At 43.3% G+C, this 16,972-nt stretch overlaps 1 protein-coding gene across 25 annotated transcripts in view; it reads left to right on the top strand.

The window, feature by feature from the left end:
* The window catches only part of ADGRL3 (adhesion G protein-coupled receptor L3), a 492,701-nt gene that overhangs the window by 455,040 nt on the left and 20,689 nt on the right, over window positions 1–16,972 (top strand). For 24 of the 25 annotated variants that reach the window (XM_032108821.1, XM_032108825.1, XM_032108804.1 and 21 more), the window contains 2 exons: window positions 914–1,039; window positions 3,679–3,775. In XM_032108821.1, the coding sequence (XP_031964712.1) occupies window positions 914–1,039; window positions 3,679–3,775 (223 nt within the window). Of the gene's footprint in view, window positions 1–913; window positions 1,040–3,678; window positions 3,776–4,075; window positions 5,004–16,972 lie in introns of those variants that run through there. The other variant, XM_032108826.1, reaches the window with a different exon arrangement.

Here is a 16,972-nt window from a genome sequence, read left to right as displayed (position 1 = left end):
GAGCCTAATGAAAAAGCTGTAATTTGCTATTTAAACAGTTGTTTCACAGAGTTGTGAAATGCTCATAGAGAGTTTGGCAAAATGTTACAGCTATCCGTGTGCTTCAAGGAATTTCAACTGGTGTTTTGGACATGCATGGTGGTTTTGGGGCTTTTTTGTGTCAATGGATAACATGACTCTCTTTTGGCTCTTTAGTAGAGTCTGCTCACCTTCAGCCCTGTCCCATCTGGTTTCTGGGTGTTGCTGCCCACAAAAAGCCACACCTGAAGCTTGGTGGAAGGTTAGATCCTGTCCTGGCACAAGTCAGCGTAGTTCCCCTGAAGCAAAGGAGGTGGCACGAATTTGACTGCAATGCCCATTTAAAACATGACTGGCTTGCTGTGGAAAAGCAGGCTCCAGCCATCCCTGAGCATCGGGAATATAATCTCTAATGCTGCTGGTTCTACAGTTTCCTCAAACTTCAATTTGACTGCAAGAAACATTTTTTTTAATAAAAAAATCAATAGCTTTCATATGTTTCTCTTGGAATTCTTTCTTCTTAGTCCCCTGCCAGAAGCAATAACTTTTAGTACCTTGATGAGCCAATATGCTAGTTTATATCAAATCTACAGCGATATTAATTTTCAGTCATAAATAGTGTACCTGCACTTTCTCCCATGCTCCTTTGATGTGCCTCAGAGGATGCTGTAACCGGCTGGTGTCAACGAGCAGCTCTGCTGCAGGGGAGCAGTCTCTTGTGACATCCCAGACCATGAGCTCAGCTGCAAGGGGTACTAGACTTCTTTCCCACACACTGCAGCAGATCTTGTTTTAACAAAACACTGAGGAAAAATAAGGGGCTGTGTTGAAAATAGAAGGCAGTAGGCTGGAGGAGGAGCTGCCTGCTAACCACCACCACTCTTTCCTTGGCTAGGTACGTAAGGAGTATGGAAAATGCCTGCGCACACATTGCTGTAGTGGGAAAAGTACAGAGAGTTCTATCGGCTCAGGAAAAACCTCGGGGTCAAGGACACCTGGAAGATATTCCACAGGCTCACAGGTAAGCCACTCTTCTTGTCTGTGTCCCAATGCCATGCCAAGACCCTTCTCAGCTATTCTGGGAGGAAAGCTCCTCTTGGAACCAAAGGAGCTGCCTTAGGCCTCTCCCCAGTACACCTGCAGAGATTTCCCTCACTTCCAGACCTGAACTCAACACAGTGGCTTCCCTTGACATGTGATGGCAATTAATGCCTCTCCAAGAGCCTTCTAAATAGTTCTGTTGGGAATAAAATGCCCAAACTTGCCTTCCAGAGGCAGGGGTTTGTCATCACCTGAGGTGTCCTGCCTGCTCTCCATGGGAAGCAGGAGGTGGGAGCATTTTGTCAGCTACGCTACATTCCAGTACATCCTTTAATCATGAGATGAAGGTTGTCAGTATTAACACGTACAGGAGTGATGCTATAAGCTCCCAAGTTTTTTCTTGTAAAAAAAATTAAAGGCTACAAGTGTCTTGTAATAGCCTTCCCAGTAAATGCTTGCTTTCTGACATTCAGTGGTTTGGTCTGTTCCATGCTTCACACAATTTGCCTTAGCTTATAAACCTCTTAGGAGAAGCCATTGGGGTCAGACTATCTTACTAAGCTACTAGTTTTGTTACCTTTGGTCACCTGAAAATTCAGGTTTTGTGTAGTTTGTGCACTTAGCAGTTTTGAAGCTAACTTGTATGTAGAGATGCAGATTTATGGACGAAGAGTTCATATAAAATGAAGAAGCTTATTTCTTACTCAATAGAAACTAAACACAAATTTATTCAGCATTAGTAATGGAAGTAATTATACATGACAGTTCCACTATTAAATTATAAAAGACATGCAGCGAGTAACAGCTTATAACTTTCCAGGAAAACCTAATTTGCAATTTATGTCTTGGAGCAAATCATTATTTATTTGCAGTGGTTTCCAAGATGTCATCCAAAAGCTCCACTTTGGTGTTTTCATAGGTTTGGTAGCTCTGCAGAGCAAATAAAAGCAACAGAATATGGAACCTCGCTCCAGTAGGCAATCAAATCTCAATAATGTCCAAAACTCACAATATTCAGCAACATTTAGGTGGCTGATTGGAAAGCCTCTGGTGTTACATAACTTAGCTGCTGTGCTGGTGCCCTCCTCTCCAGAAAGAGCTGACTTTAATGGTCCCTCCCTCTTGCCAGTCCCAGCAAAAGAGAACAATCCCTTTTGAGGGTGACCTGAGTCTTCTGGCATCAGTCCCCTTGTGGCAGGTGAGGTTTGAGGCACCAAGGAAGATTACTTTGCCTGCAGAAGCTTGTCCTTGGAAGGATGGAAATTCCTGAGACCCACTGTAGCCAGGAGAAACCTCACAGAGGTGATGGAGAATAGATGGAGATCAGTCTGAGTTGTTGAAAACATCTGGCTCCTAACTCTAAGTAGAGAAGATGATGAGGAAGAAAGCCTGTAAGATCCCTTTATTCTCTGAGAAACACATAGACAACAGAATAATTAATCTACAGTGGATCATGTCAGAGAAATACAATAAACTAAATGTCCAGGTGAAAAATAATTACTGTAAAAGGGCATGGGCCTCATGTCACACTGTACTTCCATTTATAGAGGGCTAATGCATGATTAGGAGATGCTGTTATTCCATGGTTAATGAGTAATCTAGGACTTTTCAGCTGGGACCACATGATTAAGCCTCAGTAGATCTCGCATGGCTAAAATCCCACCATGGAAACCACTGGATTTTTCGTACTTGTGAAAAACATAGTCCGTCACAGTGGGAAAGGCTTCCCAGTCCCCCAGACCACCTAGAACCACTTTCACACAGCCAAGGAAAACGTCCATCAGAGTCTCAGACATGAGGTGAGGGAGAGTTTTCCTGGGACACCTGGGTTCTCCAGTCATTTTCATGCACAGATAGTGGTGGAACTGCTCACAAGATGCATTTTGGCTGATATTTTGATATTTTGCAAGGTCTAGTTAGGGAGGAGTGACACAGTGATGTAAATGCCACAGAGGCAGATACTTCAGCATATTTGAGGAACAAACAGAAGGCCAACATATTCAGGACACTTTTGCCAATAGCAGAAGCTATACCACAGATGGCAAAACCATCACAGATTTTTCAGTATGGTAACAGAAGTCATTCATTTGTGGGGAATTTTTTGCTACCCCCCCCCCCCCCCCCCCCCCCCCCCACAAATCCCCAAGATGGAAAATAGCTATAGAAAACTTCTGTTCATTCAGGGACACCAAGATTCAAATCAAGTCTTCTGTTACACTTCACAAAAAATAAGAAACAAGTTGTCTGAGTGCTGGAAGCACATGTGCTTCTGTATGTGAGTTATTTTTCCATTATTTGGTGCTGTATTGGCAAACCTGTGACTGGCATGGGGTCTGGGTTTCTCTCATGCACAATTTTGTTGGTTTTTTTTTCAATTAAGACGTAAGTGATTCAATTATACACTTTTTCACGCTAGGCATTTGCGTTACGCAGTTAGTCTGGCAGGGTCTGGCATGCACGAGGCAGGTTACACCAAAACAGCACTGCTTGCTTACAGCTGGCTAGAAGCAAGTCTCATCCTGAGCTAGACATACAAGTAGCCATCTTTAGTGAGGCAGAAAGAATCCTCTCTAGAGCTGCTAAAGATTCATTGCCTGCTGTGCTTCAATCCCTCTTTAGAGCCGGATTCGTAGGATGTGGAATGACACAGTTCGAAAGCAGTCCGAGTCTTCCTTTATTACTGGAGATATAAACAGTTCAGCTTCACTCAACAGAGGTAATTATAAACTATTTTTCATATCTCTAACTCTTCTGATGGCTTTAAGGAGTCTGAAATGTGTTACCTCTTTCCCCCCTGCCTTTTCCTCCTCACCTCGAACGTCACTGGACCCTCTTCTACCACACAAGAAATGTTACAGTGATAAATGGGAGGAAGTTTTATGGTGGTTGTTGCCTTCTTTTTCTTTTCTTTCTTTATTTCTACACGTGCATTTTCAAGAATTGTCATTTCTGGAAGGAAGTTATAAAAAGCGAAAGAGAGAAATGAAATTAAGTTGAAATCTCCCCTTTCCCTCAGAAAACTGCTAGTGCCAGAAGCTGCTGACGTGTCAGGCCTCGTTGCTGACAGTGAAAATGGGCCATTACAGCACTGTACAGCCTGTGTTAAGCATCACAGGAGTCCTGATTGTCCTGCATATGTAGCAATACTGTCATCTTTACAGAAGCAAAAGTGAACAGCAGAACATAGACGTAAGGAAAAACTGTGCTTGGAACAAAATTGTCTGTGTTGGTGTTAATATACCTAGTTTGAAGAACTGACTGATGTGAACTTTATAGACATCTGCGGAGGAAAGGCTATCAGAAATGTATATGCCAAACAAAATGTGGTGTCTGGCACAAGAGGAAATATGAACAGCTTTTTTAAACCAAGTGTTTTTCAGGGAGTTGCAGGAAAGCGATGTTAATGGAATACCAGAAAAAGAGCCTCAGAGATGGCTTCCTTTCTCTTCCAGTACAGCTACTTTATGAATTAACCTTGAGCAGCAGATGCCAGACTCGGTTTTGTGTTATCTGTCCAGTTGATGCTGGAATTAAGAAGGATTAGAATTGGGATTACTGGGCCCAGCTGTTCTCTCATGATGATGAAAATCAAACGTATTTCCAGACCCGATGGTTGGTCTGCAAAGCTCAACTGAGAATTGAGTTGGGACTTTGGTTCCTATTCAGTCTTTATTCTCTCAGAATTCCCACTGATTTTTGGGTGAGTTTTGCCTGAGGATAGGCTTGAGGGATTTTGACTGTGCTGTTAGTAAAATATTGACTGCTGAGTGCCAGGGGAACTAGGGGTATATGATTCTGTTCTCTGAACATTATACACACTGCCCAAATCAGTGCAAAGGGGAAGGCAGTGTAGTTAACATGGAGCTGTACTCACTGGTCTTTTTTGTGCCAGGATGTTTTCCCTCTGCAGTGAAGATTCATTAATAAAGTTCACTATAAGATTCCATTGCTGCAAATGCCTGATTTATTCACATACGTTGCCCTCACATCTCTCTCTGTCTCTGCATTAAAGACTGCAGAGCAGCAGCCAGGCTTCTCTGGGTCTAATATAGGGGGGGAATTGGTTGTCACACAAAGGTTCCAGCAAGAACCGCTGTTTCCCTCAGGCATCCACTGCTCCGTCTCAGTGGCAAACCAAAATGTGTTATGCATGAAATGTTTGCTCCTTTAGTTAGCACAGAAGTTGAACTCACTCTCTGATGCAGCTGAGGCTACCAAGGGATGTATTTTGGCAAACAGGATCCTCTGGGCTTGTCAGCAAAAGAAAGGTATCTCTCCTTTTTCGGTTGTACGTTCTTTTCTGTGCAAAGAGGGAAGTATGACTGCCAGTTGGGACAAGTGAAGAGGTTTCAAGTGGACAGTCTTCATCCTAGTGCGGTGAGAGCCTGTTACTAGATGTGCCTGTTATTTAAAGGTCAGTTGGGAAATGAACTGCCAGGGGAAGCATCTTCAAAGCACATTTCATCCAGCCATTTTCCTTGTGTAACACGGGATGAGATGAATCACCTGAAGGGCCCGAATCTTTCTACTGACTACAGAAGCAGCCTGATAAGTGGAAGGGAAGCCCTTTAGGTGGGACACTGAAGTGACTTGAGTAAGTTTTACAATTATATGGAGTCACCCTCCCTCTTTTTAACACAGGCAGGCACAGTATTTTTTGTTGTTGGGTTTTGGTTTGTTTTTCTGGTAAACAGAAGTATTTGCAAAGTGGAGGTTAAAAACATTTCTATGGGAGATAGCATTTCCAAAGCTAGCAGTTCCATATGGTCAGTTCTATATGGAAATACACCTGACATCTACAGTAATCCCAGCTGCACAAGGCTCCAGTATTTCTCCTTTATCCTGTTTATTTCAGCTGAAAAGCAACATTTGTGGTCTTAGGGCTCTCCACAGAGCAAACACTCCAGAGAGCTGCAGCCTGAACAGAGCAATGGGGCAATATGTTTTTCACAGTTCCTGTCTTACTCTTAATATTTAAATGTATATCCAAAGGAGCTGTTTCATTAATGTTTTATTTACAAGTGTGCTATTAAGGCTCAGAGGATTCAAGTGTGAGCCTTGAACTGTGTGGTCAGTACATACTTTCCCTGACTGAGGATGATACAACAGGCTCCCATTCCTGTTCAAAACTCCCATTCCAGCCTTCCCAGCCTAGACACCTTTTGCACAAAATTATCTGTATTATCCCAGGTTAAACATTCTTTGTATGCTGGCATGTTACCCAGAGCCTTCAGAGAGCAATCTGTGTTCTAAAACAGGAAGAAAGTGATCCTTTGTCCCCAGAATTGTCCTAGCATCCAGGTCCTGGAGCTTAACTCCACTCCTTGTCCAGCACTGAGTTGGGCCAGCACTGAGTTTTTGTGTTTTCTGCTGGGGGAGCAGAAAGCAGTGAGACATCCTCCAACTGGGGTACTATCTCATTCAAACCTGTTTTTTCCCTCATATCATTAACCATATTCACAGCCTCCTGCCACATGATGACATCCCAGGCAAGACTGCTCTAGCTATCCATATTTCCTGTATGATGACCAGCATTTCTGTATGACATCTCACTTCTTCTTCCATCATGAACCTCCTGGGCGTCAGTCTGAAATAAGGTGTCTGTGTTAGTGCATCCCTCTTTTAGACATACAGCTATGTCTTTTTCTGATTTAGCAGATAACACACTGCTTATGGCTCTTTTCAGCCTCATATTCTCTTTTATTTACTATTTCCCCCTCCCCCTGCCAAAGTAATTGACCATAATGTTACTTTTCTTCTCATTTATCACACCAGGAATTTCAGGCATAACCCCAAACTTGCCTGATACAATGTGTTCTGTAGTGAGAACTTTACAAACTCTATCATAAGGCATACAAAACTATTTCAGATATTTCCTGAAGGTAGCATCTAATTATTTATTAATAAAAAGTATGTCTGGCTTTGTTTCCCCTTGCTGCTTATTATGACTTAGTAGTGGTGTGGATTCAGGGTTGTTATACCACTGAAATCAGGAGGAAGGGAAAAGAAACTGGCTGCGGATTTCCTTTTTTAGTCTAATGAAGAGCATGCCTGTCCATCCCATGGTCATGGTCTCAGCTTGAGGATCCAGGGGGATTCCTGCTCCTTGCACTCCCACTGCAACTTCATCCAATTTTTCACACCCTGGGTCTGGCTGCATACTTCTGCCACCTATTTCACATCCAACCTGGGCTCTACATTTCTTCTCCTACTGCTGAAAACTTCAGAGGTGTAAAAGCTGAACCAAGCTGATTACCTCATAAGTAGGAAAAAGAGGTTTCCCTTTGCCAGCAGTGTGTTTGGTGTGTGATCTTAATGCAGGCACTTGGATGCAGTGCTGAAAAAGTAGTACAAAAGGGATGCATGTAGGAAGGCACCGACTGCTGAAGCTTAGTACTTTGAAGGCTGAAAAGTGGAATGTATGAAGGAAAAGCAACAGAGTTTGCCTGAGCTTCGGGTACATCCAGTTGGCCACCTCAGGATTGTGAGGGACGGGTCTCTTTGCACTTTTGGAGTGTTCATGTCGAAAAGCTCTGGGACAGCTCAGCCAGCCTTGCAAACAAGCAGTCATAGCACGAAACAGCAATGTGACACCAGCCTATTTTTATCCATGTCTTAGGTGAGAGGCAATACAGTAATTACTGTCTCTCTCTAGATGTGAGACAAGTGGGAGAGGAAAAAAATCATCATGAGCTATACAGTACTTTGTTACCCTTCAGATTTTCAGGCTGGGGGGAGGGAGGTGGTGGTATTATGTGTGTGATTTTTTTTTTTTTTTCAGAGGAAAAGTGGGAGTTATCTGTTAAAGAAAGGACTGTTCCTTGTTTTGGTGAGGCTTGAGAGAAGCAGAGACAAAGGACTTCGTCACTGGTACAAGGCAGTGACTTTGTTATAGGAGAATGCTTGTATGGAGTTGTGTGTATCAATTCAAGTTAGCACACAGTAGTTCTTCCCTCTGCAGAGAAATAAAGGGGCTAGGGGTAAAGCCACCAGATTTCACAGAGAATAGAAAGTGCTCCAGAAGTCTATTGTGTTGGGTCAAGTGCTGTTCTCCTGCTGTAAGGCTCTGAGTCTTGGCTTACAAACTAGACAGCAAGTTAAATAGTTTATCCCAATAGCAGTCCTTCTATAAAAACAGGAGTATGTGCACCTCTTGTCATCTGGCTGTATGCATATATGCTTTATGTCCACCCACCCCCAAAGCACTGCTCACCATCCCCACCACCCTCATGTGTGGAGGTCTCCTGGAGGGACATCTTGGTGGTTTGCATTGCTGCTCCACTTGTCTGAAAGAAAAGAAACAGCAGGGAGCTGCAAGAGCAGAGCTGTTTCATGAGAGCGAACATCTGGGAGATGAGGGGGAGTCAAGCACAATCCAAACCCTCACTGATGGTTCATTGTGCCACAGGGGCTTAAGCCAGGAGGCAGAGCCCTGGACAAGGTGAGGGTATGAACCTGGTGCAGGGTCCAGCCCAGACCACCAGGAGATACTGGCAGAGACAGGGCTGGAAACTGAGCTACAGCCGAGGTCCAAGATCCAGCCAGGAGACAGACACAAGGCTAGGACTGCATGCACAGGGCCAAGCAGGGCTGTGGGTCCCTGGTGTGTCTCACTGAGATCACTAAGGGTTATGGGGGTCATAAGGGCCTCAAAAGTTGTTGCAGATTGGAGCTCAGGACCCCTGGCAGCTCTTGCTGAAGGATGGTAAGTCTTAAATACAAATTCATCCATGTGGTCTTAAGGGTCCATTCATGTGGTAGCAGGCCCTTGCCAGCAAACCCTATCAGAGTCATCACAAAGCCCTCAGATCCCCAGTGTTGGCACAACAGATATTATCCCTGACTAGGAAAGCCGTGTTCATTCTCTGTTTGCTCCCATGCAAATGGGCCGAAATGGGAAATGGAAATGAGGGTATTGTTTGTCCCTGCCCCTTGCTTTTTCTTCCCAAATGCCTAAATGCCATTGCATGTTTCCTCTTCTGGGTAGCGTTCCAGAATAAATACTTGATTTCCTTTTGCTTTATTATTTCTCCCCTGCGTTTTTATATCAACCACAAAGACTTAATCTGAAACACACACAGGAAAAACGGAAATTATTGCTACTGTTTTCAGAGGTAATCAGTTTAATGTCAAATTCATGTGGATTTCTTCATAATGAACAGAACAAATTGAGCTCAAATTCAAACAGTGGGAATCTGAGTCAGAGAGGAAAATTAAAATGAAGAACATTAATATCCTGATTTCTAACTCAACTGAGACCTGATTGTTTCCTAAATGAAATCTCCCATCAAATTCCTTCCACCCACCCAAAAATATAATTAAGCTGTGATTTCCAGGCTGAAATCGTATCTGGACTGTGAACTCAGCAGGGACAACTGTGTGTGTTGCGGAATTATTTTCAGGTGGATATATTTTCTTGCATTTTTAGAAAGCAGTTATTTAGAAAACATCAGCAGGTTAAATTCTTCCTTTGGACTTCCTTTGGACTGTCACTCCAGAATACAGGAGGTATAGGTTAGCACTCAGACAGTGCAATGAGTCAGCTTTGGGTCACTCTCCCCAGATCTGCCCTCTCTGCTGAGAGATGAGGGCTGCTGGATGTGTCTCAGTGTTGCAAGATCAAGAAGTTCCAGTTTAGCTGTTTGCAGAGGTGGTGGGTGCCATGGTGTGGACATAACTGGGCAATAGAGCAGTGAAAAGTGGTTAGAATTTGGTGTGGTAAAAAGCACAGGCAAGCAGGGGAGGAGGGGAAAATAAAAAGGGAGAAAAGAAAGGAGCAGAAATGGATTCCCCAGGGATCTCAAACCCCTTCCATGGTACGTTTCACAGTGCAATAGCTTCTCATTACAAGCCATTTGCCAATGCTGACCCTTTGCTGCCTAGACAAAGCAGAGAGAGGGTGGAAATTTGGACAGTGGAAGTGCTACTGTTGTCACTCATCAGCCTTTCTCAAGATGCTTGTTTGCTCCTTGATGGATTAATGTGACCGGCGTGACAGAGAGATTTCTGCTAAATTTATGTTGCATATAAAACAAATAGCAAGCAGCCAAGCTCTGGCAGAGGTGGAAGTGCCTCTGCTCATCTTGATAGGATATTCAGAAGACACCACCAAATGATCCATCACTGTCTGTCTAAACACTTCTTACCTGCTCTAACACCTATGACTTTTCTTGTGGCTTAAAGACATTAGAGACTAAATACTTCCTCTGTTTGTTGTCTTCTTACAGTTGGCAGCAAACAATGCCCCAGTTTCTCCTGTCAGTCTGCTTTCATGTCATGTCTTTCAGAGAGATCGTTTTAGGGTGTGGGGACCTACTCATTTTGAATTAGTGAGTTGTGGCTATATGAACATTCATGTTGGCAGCAGTGTTAATGGTCACTTTTTTCCTATTATTTCTTGTTCCTGTTGTGTTTCTGGGGTAAGCAGGTTCAGTGCAGAGGACTCACAGGATGTCCAAGGTGCCCACAGTTGCTCTCCTTGTTCATGAATGCATCTGTAGATACCTAGAAGGAGCTCAAAAAAATATTTATGGATATAAAAATACACATTATTCTTGGTTTCTGAGCACTTTACAGCTCAAAGACAACTGGACTAAAGAAAAGTGTCTGTCTTCTGCAGACACTTTGGTCTTGTGAGTACCATCACTGGGCAGCTAGATATGTGGTGTAGAGCAAGAGGCGTGTCTGTTCAAATATGAACACGCCCTGGAGATGCTTTAAAAGCTTTGAGCTCTGTTTTCAGTGATGCTCAGGGTTTGATGGATGTAAATGCAGAGGAATTATCAAAGCTGAACCTGGGATGGCCCTTGGCAGGGACAGCAGCTTCAGTGACCATTCAGAGACCATCATCTGTCAACGTGCAGATCTCACTTCTTCATTGTCATTGCTTCAAATCTAAAACACAGCCCTTTCGCCCCGAACCTGTCCCTTTGTGCCGAGTGCTGAGAGGTGTCAGTGCCTAACATGTCTATGCTGACCATTGCTGGATTGGCAGGGACAAGGTGCTGCATGAACCTGAGGGATGCAGCAGTCCTTGCCCTTGAGCATCATCCTTCATACTGCAAAGCTCTCAGTCCTGGGAAAGATATTCTTTGTTTCAAGGGGTCCATCAGTCCTGGAGCCTGGAGGCCTCTGGTTTAGGCACAAACAGACACCAGTGCTAGTCTCTTCCCCCTCTAGAATATGATTAGAAGTTCAGTTTCTATTCTTTTTAAGTCCAGGCTGCTACTTGAGAAGGGGATTTCTGGAGGTGTTTAAGTGTCCCCTAGCTGTTTGGTGGAAATGAAGGGATAAGAAGAATCTAATCTAATCCAGAGGGAGCCTGTGGGCTGTTTTCTAGCATCTCATCCAGCCACAGCTGCTCGAGTGCTGAAACTCCTGCTCCTCACTGGGCAGATTGGTGTTCAAGGGAACTTGGTGTTCACTGTCCCAGCACCCTGGGTGCTTGTATTAGTGCTCACAACTCCAGGGAGAGCCTCCAAAAAAAAAAAAAAAAAAAAAGCATAGTTAATTTATATCAGGACTTTAAAACTTCCATTTTACCCAGTGTAAGAGGCTGTTCCTTTACCTCCCCATCTTACCACCACTGGCATTTTCCTAATGAAGCTCCTTGGTTTCATCCGCCGTGCCCTTCTGCTTCTTCTGTTCCCTGTGGTAACTCTTACAGACACACTTATCCTCCCCTGACCCCATGGATAGCCCTTCCTGAGGCCCATTGCCCAGATGGAGGGCGTATTTGGAGGAGTAGTCCACATGCCATTGCACCAGTTCAGTCACAAGGGATTGCTGTTTCTAAGCCAAAAATCTCTGCAACCCTGTTAAGCAACTGTTGGTTTGGCTAAATGTCAGCAAGTGGCCTCAAAATGACCCATCCTGATAATCACATATGAAGTAGAGACAAATTCCAGATAGGTGACAGCAGAGGAATATTTTCTCTTTGTAAGGGAAAGTCATCAGCCTTTTGGACTAGCAAATTGCTTCTGGTGGTTTTTATCTTTTCCCACCCCTGTTTTTCAATCGGCTGTACATTTTATGCTAGAAAAATTATGATTTTCTGCATCAAGGATCAAAACTTAGGGAGTTTAACTCCTATTTCTGCCTATGTGCAAAATTAATCCCATTGTTGATATTCTCCTGGTTTATTTTGCCTCTCTGCTGCCTGGGACTGAGTTAGCTGAGATTTGTTGCAGTGATTTCAGTGAGTGACATGACATTCTTCCTTTGGGAGATATTATGAACTGGCTTTGATTTTAGGATTGACAGCCATATAATTGGAAGTTCAGTCATTAGGTGGATCAGCTTTAAAGAGAAAAAGTAAGGGCAAGGCAATTTCTGAAATCAGAGCAGGCTTTGGGGAGTATTAGATCTAGCAGAGTACTGCTGCAGAGCAGTCTTAATATGATGACTGTGAAGGAGGAAGGAAGAAAGCATAGCTGCTTTTATAGATTCCTATAAGCATTGTCCAATTTTCACCACAGGCAGGGCTCTCTGCACATCTTGGGTAAGGCCTCAGGTTTAGTGAGAAATAATTGTAAACAGGAATAATTAGGGATAATGGATGTTTGTATAGTTGAGATACAGTGTGGTATAAACCCTTGGAAGGGGTCATGGTGGTATAAAGAAATGTCCCATCCTGGGACAATGTTTCTGCTCCAGGCAGTGAAAAAGTAATTAGTGAGTGAGCAAATATTTATAAATTGATGTGGACTAGCTGTGTGTTTTGAACATGGCCTGCAGATTATAATCCAGCAGAGGTTTGTCATCTGAAATCATTGCCGAAGGAAGAACGTGGAAAAAAAAGGGGCAAAGAAATACTTTCACTCCCCTGTCTCTGCATAAAAACACGGGATGTTTCATTTGGCAGAAGATGGCCCAGAGCTTAACAACCTCATTTGCTGAAACTCCATTTCACTGCAGTCAGTATTAATAGCTTCACAATGAATAGATTAGATGCTGCAAGTGACAACAAACCTATTTGAGAGAAATTTAATAGGGAAGTTTACAGAAGTTTATTAACTGAATCCTGTTGGCTATTATAAGAACACAGCTCGATAAATCTAACTGTCAGAGCATTCGTTGGAAGGAACTCAGAAAAATGCTGAAAATACCTGTTGTCCTCCAGCAAATATGTGTGATTTTGCTTTTCATAATTGCATTTATTGTTGGAACAAACTGTGAACACATGGAAGACCAGGATTCTTTAAATACTTGAAAACTCTACCTGTAGAAAAGGACACTGTGGAATGCTGGTAAGGAAAGTCTCAAAGAACACTAGAGCTTTGACTCCTACAAACCTACTTTTGTTTCCCTGGGAGCAAAGTGGAGTAAGTTAATACTAAGTGAAGTATAAAACCAGCCAGAATTTACAAACTGAAATCAGTGCAGAGAGGCTATTCCAGTGACATTCAAGTCTGAGTTATTTACTACATTTAGGGTAAGGCAGCATGTGTTGTGGGGTTGTTTTAATGGGCACTTAAGGAGAGATTGAGCTCTTACCACATCGTTTGTGTCCAGGCTAAACCATGTACCCTGATAGCTGAGGAACTGCACTACCTTCAGGGAATGGTCCATGTTCTTCCTGGCTGTCACTTGTCTCTGCAGGGTAGTCTGAAGTCAAGGACATGATGTGCAAGAAGCTGATCTGGTTCATGGTGGTTGTGAACCACGAGATAAGTTGAGTGCTTCAGGAGTCAGAGCAGGCAGGAGTACAGCCTGTGCCCTTACCTTGCAGAAGGGGAGATGTGTTGTTGGCAAAATAGGGAGGAAACAGGACTGAGATTGAAAACACAGCAGTACATATATTTTCTTCTGAAACAAACAAAAAGAGCCCAAGAAAATCTACATTTTGGAATTGCTGGGTCAGAGGCAATGAAACATTTTGCTATGACTCAGATGTGCTTTTTCTAAACTATTTGTTTCTACTCTAGTAAAAAGTTGACATAATATGAAAAAGGCAAAGCCAGCTTTCATACAAGTCACTCTTTTGGAACAAAAAGTGAAAGCATTTAATTTGGAAAATACAGATTTCTTAGGGACATTTTTAAGAATTCACTAGTTCATCCAGTTAAATTTGTAAGCTGGTCCGTTCTCCTTTCTCAGCAAAACTGCTCTTCTGTCACATCTGCTGGGTGTTGGGGAAATCTCTCCATCCCCTGCTAAAATGCACGTAGCCAACATAGAGCTGATTTTGGTACACAATTGAGAAGACCAGGAGTCAAAGAAGACAGTGGTGGTGTTACCTGTGCAGACAGATGATCCCAGTTAAAGCAGTGCTGCTCAAACCCTTTCAGCCAGGCAGAGCCATGGTGAGTGACAGTATCATTCAGAAAATCTGTAGTAGCAGTTGAATCCATTTCCTTTCCAGCTGGGTAGGCCATGCAGATGATTCAAGGTAACCTCAGTGTCTTTGTGTGGCTTTGTCAGCCAGCTGCCCACAAGAAATTTTTTTGAATTTTGTTCCTGAGTGATGCAGTCTAGAGTCTGGCAACATGTGCTTGTCATCATAATTTTCATCCTTTCAGTGAGTGAATAAACCATACTTGTGTTTAACAAGATACAGTTTTCCCATGCAGTCATTACACATATCTCTTCCAAAAAATTATTGCTACATTCAGTGTTGTTGTGCATCAAGGACATCAATTTCTACCTTAGAAAGGAAAGAAAAAGGTACCATTTGGTTGCATACTGTCATTAAAATAATACCTACTTTCATAGGCACAGAAAGCAGCTAACTGTAGCTATCTGAATCCTTTGTGTCTGGTTACAGTGATGTTAAAAATTGTGGGATTTTCGTTTTCTTTGTCCTGGTTGGTTTTCCTAACAGTTTTTCTCAGTTTGCAAGTCAAAAGTGCAGCCCTCCAGATCTCTCCTGAGCACAGGCCATGGCTTCTCCCAGCCTTTTAAACCCAGTAAGGCTAGATCTGTGGTGCTTGAATCATGAGGATCACTGACGCTGTGAGAGGGGCAGGAGCATCTGTGTTACCCAGCGAATACTTGCCTTCTGAAAGACCATCATTTCTCTCTCCTTGTGATTACAGCCTGTAAATCCTTCACTTGAGGAAATCCAGTGTCAGGAAGACTTGAACTGAGCACTGGCCTTTCCAGAGACCCGAATTTGAATGTAATTTTGGATATTAGGGCTGACCCGGTAGCTGTGTTTTGCTCTGAACTTTGTTGAATACCAGTGGAAATAAGGAGACTTGGGACTCTAGTTGTACCAGTGTGGTTGCAGGGAATGTTTTTGTAGAGGTGTGAGTTCTGCTGTTAAATGTTTGTTGGTTGTGATGGTCTCATTGTGCTGTAAAAGGTGAACCTGTGCGTTTGAACCCATCTTTTTTCCAACCCCAAATTCATGCTCCCACACGTGCACAGCATGATGGGGGTTTGGAAACAGAATGCATTTGCTTTCAGTTGGGTACCTTTGACTAGCAGAACTGAAGGTGATTCAGCACAGCTGGGTAGAAGGCAGTTCCCCTGACTAAATAAAGAATGGTGGCTGTGTGCTGGGCTTAGGTGGTTCAGTAGATGGCAAAGGAGGGATTTGTACAGGGGCTGCTATTGCTGGAATGTAGGAAAGCAAGGATGATACAGAGCTGTGGGGTTTGCTGGGAGAGCTCTGCGTTGCACCACAGATGCTGAGAGCCGAGGATCCAGCAGCAAGTGAATAAATAAAAGTAAGTGATGATAACTGGTGCCTGCTGAGGATATTAGGCACATTGCCAGCACTGGGCCAGACAGCTGCCAAGGGTCCCATCCCAAGAGTGCTCTGCCAGGAGGAGATTCCAGGTGGTTGACAGGCACTTGCAGCCCTGATCTTTCTGTTTTTTGGGCCCCTGGACATGCACTGACCTTTGTAATTGCAGCCCCAGTGATGCACACCGAGACACAGGACTGCAGAATAATGCTCTCTGCTTTTCCCCGTGGTGTTTTGGGAGTGTATGCTGCTATGATCCTGTGCTTACTTTATTGGGGTTTTGTTGGCTTTCTATTACCAAGGCCATTTTCATGCAGATGAGGTGATAGTTCCGTAGTCTACCTGCTCCTTCTGCTCCTGCCTCATCTGCAGACCTAATCTGCTCTTCCTAATAGTCCTGTTGGTTGCTATAGCAATGATAAAGTGGTATGAAAAAGCCAGAATGATACTTAAATGCATGGCTGGTGTTACAGTTTTCTTTCTTTCTTCTGGGAAAGAGAAACCAAATAATGAGGGTTTGGATTTTTTGGGGTTTTTTTTGGTATATTACTGTTTTATCAAAAGCTTTAACTGTAGGCTTTTTGGAGCCTGGATGCAAACCTCTCTCAACACCCTTTTAGGCTGGGAATTTTGCAACTCAAGAGCAGTTAGTGAGAAACAAGAGCCCAAATTTATGAATATTGGGTACTTTTCATTTTGTATTTAAGATGGCAAAGTTGCATTTATTGTGGCATGTAGAGAGTGTGAAGTTTGCCATGACGGGAACCTGCTGCAGAGTGCATAGGGCCCAGTTGGGTCTCTAAAAGTATTGAAAGATATAGCAGAGGGTTTGTTTTGGATTTGCACCAGGAGACTTACTCAGCACTGGAGTATTGAAAGTGGCATTTTGAATAGTAAATTAAAAAATCTTAATGTAATCAAGGGAGAGGAAGGCAGAAGATGGAGTATTTTTGCTCAGCTCCTGCATACAGGAATGGGTGGCTATAGTACCACCCCTGTCTTTTACGCACCCAAGAGCAAAAATTATTTACTTATTCTGTATTTTCAACTTTTTTTGCAAGTTTGTAGTCAGAATCATGGAGCTGTGTTAAAAGTTGGCTGAAAGAGGCATATTTGTGTGAATTCAGCTCATTCCAGAGCCCACCATGCTGGCAAATGCAGGCAAGCAAAACCTACATTTAAGTGCTGACACAAGTTGATCCCTTCTTTCTTGTCGCAGCC

This window comes from Corvus moneduloides, chromosome 5 (assembly GCF_009650955.1).
Source record: "Corvus moneduloides isolate bCorMon1 chromosome 5, bCorMon1.pri, whole genome shotgun sequence".
NCBI lineage: Eukaryota > Metazoa > Chordata > Aves > Passeriformes > Corvidae > Corvus > Corvus moneduloides.
The sequence above is the reverse complement of the archived record's forward strand: the minus strand, read 5'-3'. Positions and strand labels throughout refer to the sequence as shown.